Consider the following 4,854-nt stretch of genomic DNA (forward strand, 5'->3'; position numbering starts at 1 on the left):
CGGCTGCTTCCGGTTGCCGGCCCGAGCGCGCTCGGCTGCTTCCTGTTGGTGGAGAGAGCGCACTCGACTGCTTCCGGCTCGTGGCCCCGAGCACGCTTGGCTGCTTCCGGGCGGCTGGGCCCCACGTGGAGGCTGCTGGGACCACATGGTCGGGAGCCGGGCCCGGCTCGTTCCTCCTCCGCGGCGCTGAGGATCCAGGGGTTAAGGAAGCAGCTTCAGGCCCAAGCAGGGCGCCGCCTCACGTGCATCCTCCTCCCGGCCTTCCTCCGCCGCCAGTTCCCGGGCTGAGGGCGGCTTCCAGCGTCCCGCTCTCTTCCCTGGAGCGAGCAGGGGAAGGTGCCCGGGCAGGCTGCTCCGCGCCGAGGCGTGACACCATTTGCTCGTCCTGCAGTTTTTTCCTCTGAAAAGGTGCCCGCCCCTCCTGCTCCTCTCAGGCCTACGCCTTGACAGCCACGGCGCAGACAAGACGATGCTGATTTTGGAATCCCACTGGAGACTCCCAGGCTCTGTCTTCCATGCACCAACCAGCAGTGCGAGGCTCCCAGCCTTTGGTGCCGGGCGTGTAGGCCATCACTGCAAAACAGCCCCCGTCTCTGCCCCTTCCTGGTGGGAGGCTTTACTTCAACAGCAGATTGGGAAGGCTGCATCTTAGAAACAGACGTCACTCATCTGACCCTCTTCGTAATCTTTCCATTGTCAGGAGAGCACCGCAGTCTCTGAAGCCTTTGCCATCTGGAAGAGCGTCAGCATCTCCCCCACCTCCTGCATTCTCCATCTGTTTGCACCTTCCCAAAACTGAAAATTCTCTCCCTTTCATCCTTGCCCATAACTCTTAACTTTTAGTTAAATCGAGGAGGCATTTTAAGATGCAGTTTACATATGAAAAATTGCTTGAAGAACTTTATATTGTAGTTAAAAAACAAACACATATATGGGGCGCCTTGCATAATATAGAGTATTTTATGGAAAAGAACTGAGATTCAGGTAATCTTGGAAGCAAGAAGATAAAAATGCAAAAGCAACCGTTAATTTATCGATAAACAAATGCTTCAAGAAATAATAGTTTGAGGGGAGTTCTAATTATCATTATAAAGTGCAAATGTAAAGAATCAAATGATAAGGTCTCTCAGAGAGAAGGAAAAAATCTACAATACAGTGATAAAAAGAGGGCACATCTACATGTGCCCCTACAGCGCCGTTGTTACTTCCCCACCGTTTAGTGCTTCCTTTTGGAAGGATCAAATGACGGCACAGAACAGCCGATACCGTACGGTGCTGGCGGCGCGCAGTTATTTTTAGCTGCTGCGTTGCTGAACAACGTGCTATAGCAAGGGAGTGTGTTGCTATGGCAACATAGCTGCAGCATCACAGTTTGTGTCCACCGACACTACATCGCCATACTGTGTTGCTATGGTGATGTAGCGTGTTGCTAAGGCGATATAGCATCTTGTGTAGTTGCGCCCAGAAAGTGTCAAATGAAGCCATCTTAAGAGCTGTTTTCTCCTAAAAGAGAATGGAGAATTATTAGGGAATGAAGAGCTCCCTTCAAAGCTTGATGTGTCAGGAAAATTGGTAGAAAAAAATGTAGTGATAAATATACTTTAAAAGAATATAAAAAAATGTGATAAGGTAATGAGACAGAAACAAACCCCCATACCCATGTTGGGACCAAGTGACATTTCAGAGGTAAAACACTTAGTAATAATCCAAGTCTGACAGCAGTCTTAGACAGGAGCATATCTCAGGATACAAATATGATATCCAAAGGGAAATATTTTGAGTCTGAAAACACTGTTGGACAGTAAAGCACTAATTTCCATCTGACACCTATTTCATGCCCACTACTGCAGTGTTTTACTTGACAGTCCACTTTTTATGATTGCAAACCATGATTCAACTCATTAAAGCCTGTGGGTAGCTTTCTATTGACATTAATGGGAACAAGATCAGGCCTACCAGCTTTTAATGTATAGAGTATAAAGATTATATACCTCATCTATGTAAAAATGCTTTGAAGCTCTTTACAAATGTTGGTAAGCTAAGCATCTTTATCTTCTATTAGAGACTAGCCAGGAGCACTATGGAACTGAGGTCTCATGGAGTTGTAATGATCGTGAGGCATGACAGTAGTTTCAGCAATGACAGAGCTATCCCCACATAGCCTCATAAAGACAGATAACACAAGAATGTCACTCACAGCGCAGCTCTGCGATCCCTCCCTTAGAAAAAGTCATTCTTATATGAGAATATATTTTTACCTCTTTTAATATATGTTGTGATTAGATTTCCTGCCACTTCCAGATGCTGCCTGTAAGGCGCACAGTGGGTGTGGAAACTGGAACAGTTTTCCATCCATGAACTAGCTGTTGCATTTATGCCTTACTTAATTTAGATCTGTGTAAAGTGGCACACGCCATACGATAAGGAGTACCATTATGAAGTGATTCTTTACACCTGATGTTTATTAGATGTTGGGACAAAGCAAAGACTCTTACCTCAAACATGTTTCTTTAAAAACATGGAGTTTTTTCTGAAGAAAACAGCTTCCATAAGGATTTCTTCCCTGATGATGTAAATGGAAGAACACTAATTCCACAGGGTAAAGAACTGTTAAAATGTGATGTTTGTGACATTCTGGATTATGACTACATTACTGATGCTGACTGTATGATGCTGTTGTTTTGTAAGGATTAAAATAATAAAGAGAAAGTTAAAAAGAATACCCACACGTTCTGTGGTTTTCCACCTAGCTGTTAAGTCTGGGTTTCTATGGATTAATGAAAACCTCAGGGAATTTTGTGCCAGTGGTTTTTATGCTTCAGGGCTGCTGTTCTACATGACTGGCTGAAAGCCTCTGGTAACACCAGGAGTGTTTACAGCATTTGCAACAGCACTTCCCTGCATGGTGTCTCCACCCTGATCGGGAAAGGCCCTATTAGGATCAACAATATAAATCAGCTTCCACAAACCATTAAACACTGATGATCAGTTATTCACACAATAATCAAACTAAAGCTAATTCAACTCTCCTTATAGTCTGGCCTTAACCTTTTTCCTGCAAACACCAACAATATTATTAGTCAATGCTATCTGTGATGGTGAGATTTCTCTAGTGCTGATACCTCCCTTAGAAACGGAGTCAGAAAAAAACATGAGATAAAACCCATTTTTTGTTACACCATCTGGGTTTGGCTCAAAGTTTCTCTGGAGATGAAAGGCTCCATGAACTTAATAAATCCCCTTAGCTATCCATCTCTCTGAGTGACAAATATAGGAAATACGGTAAATTCATTTTTTAAAGCCATAGGTGCTTAATAGCTGGCCTAGTTGTGTATCTGCAGTGTATAGGAACATGCAAATTACCAATTTTTTGGTGGGGGTGTGACTGAAGGGAAGTGAAAGGAGAAATGCTGCACCTTGCACTGCGATGTGGAAGCAGGAAGATTCAAAGTAATTCTGATTTTTGGGGAAAGGGAATTGCAGGGCCATGAGCTGTCCACTGGAAAAGTGCTGTTCTCCCTCATTCTGAGGCCTGTTCTAGTTGTGGACAGCTCCACAGATCCCATGGAGTGGAGTACAGCTGACACAAAAGGTTGCTCTCAGGCAGCTTTTATTTTAAGAGCAACTTGACAGATTAGCATTTTGATTCTCAGCCCAACATGCCCTTCTAGGGAGAGTCTGGCGCATACATGGAAGTGGTTACGTGCGCAGCTGAAGTCAGGCAGGGTGGCACCTTCGGCATGAACCGCTTCAGATAGCACAAGCTTTTTTGTAGGCACAACCAACTTCGTCATGTGCAAGGAATGGGCTGGCAGACTGAAAAGATTTTAGGGGTGCAGATGGGAGCAACCGGAAATGTTTCCAAGTGAAACGTGCTTGGAAATGTTTGGGAAAGGAATTGTTTCAGTTGCAACCACAGGGTTGGGGGGTGCCTACATGTTCCCCAGCTGCAACATTGGACGCGGCATGAGGGCACGACAAGGGGCGCAGTGAAGTGAGGTCCCGCTCCCACAACAGGGAGGGGAGAGGCTGGAGCGTATCACAGACAGCACAGGGAAGTGGGGCTGGAAGAGACCTCCAGAGGTCATCTAGTCCAACCACCCACCCAACACAGGACCAGCCGTCTCCAAACCATCCTGCTCACCCTGGCACCCGAGACAACCGCCAACCCTGATGCGACACAAGATGTGGCACCCCAGCCTGCCGCAGGGATGGGGCAGCCAATGCACGCTCAGGAGGCTCAGGTAGAGGCCAGGCCCCAGCCGCAGAGGATGGCAACCCCCCATGCCCCCAGTCTATACCAGTCTGACCAGGGGGCACAAACATGGCACAGCTCTGGTCCTAAGCGGAGGGGCCGGACCCTGAGGTTTGGGCCCCAATGGAAGCATCGGCCCAGCCTGCTCAGCACCTCCAGCCCGGGGGTCCAAACCCTTCACACAGTCGGGGGGCCCAGCCAGGCCCACACCCCTAGGAAATCCCGAGCGCCAGCACAGGCCTCCCCGCCCCCTCGAATCCCCGCCCGGGGAGGTGGGGTGGGGCGCCCCCTCCTCATCGCCATAGCAATGGCGCCTCCTACCTCGGCCGTCGCCCCGCTGCGCGCTCATGCTGCCGCCGTCGCACGCGGGCCCGGGAGCGCGAGGCCGCCGCCGCACAAAGGAGCCGGTGCTGGGAACCCGCTGGTAGCGCCTTGTTGCGCGGCGGAGGCGCTGCAGGTGAGCACCCGGAAGTGGTGCTCCCCGCCGGCCGGAAGACTTTGGCAGTGACACCCGGGACGGCCAGAAATGGGTGCACGAGATTCCGTTCCAAACCGGAAGTGGACCCGCCGGACGGGTTTGCTGGTGCGCCACCCGGAAG

The 4,854-nt window shown here is 49.2% G+C and overlaps 1 protein-coding gene across 1 annotated transcript in view; it reads right to left on the reverse strand.

Moving 5' to 3' along the window:
- Positions 1-4,691, reverse strand: part of ZBTB33 (zinc finger and BTB domain containing 33) — an 8,720-nt gene extending 4,029 nt beyond the window's left edge. The window contains exon 1 of the mRNA XM_019540199.1: positions 4,577-4,691. Within this exon, the coding sequence (XP_019395744.1) occupies positions 4,577-4,604 (28 nt within the window). The 5' untranslated portion in view covers positions 4,605-4,691. The remainder of the gene's footprint in view (positions 1-4,576) is intronic.
- Between the last annotated feature and the right edge of the window lie 163 nt (positions 4,692-4,854).

Source organism: Crocodylus porosus, unplaced genomic scaffold, assembly GCF_001723895.1.
Source record: "Crocodylus porosus isolate Cpor-Errol unplaced genomic scaffold, CroPor_comp1, whole genome shotgun sequence".
NCBI lineage: Eukaryota > Metazoa > Chordata > Crocodylia > Crocodylidae > Crocodylus > Crocodylus porosus.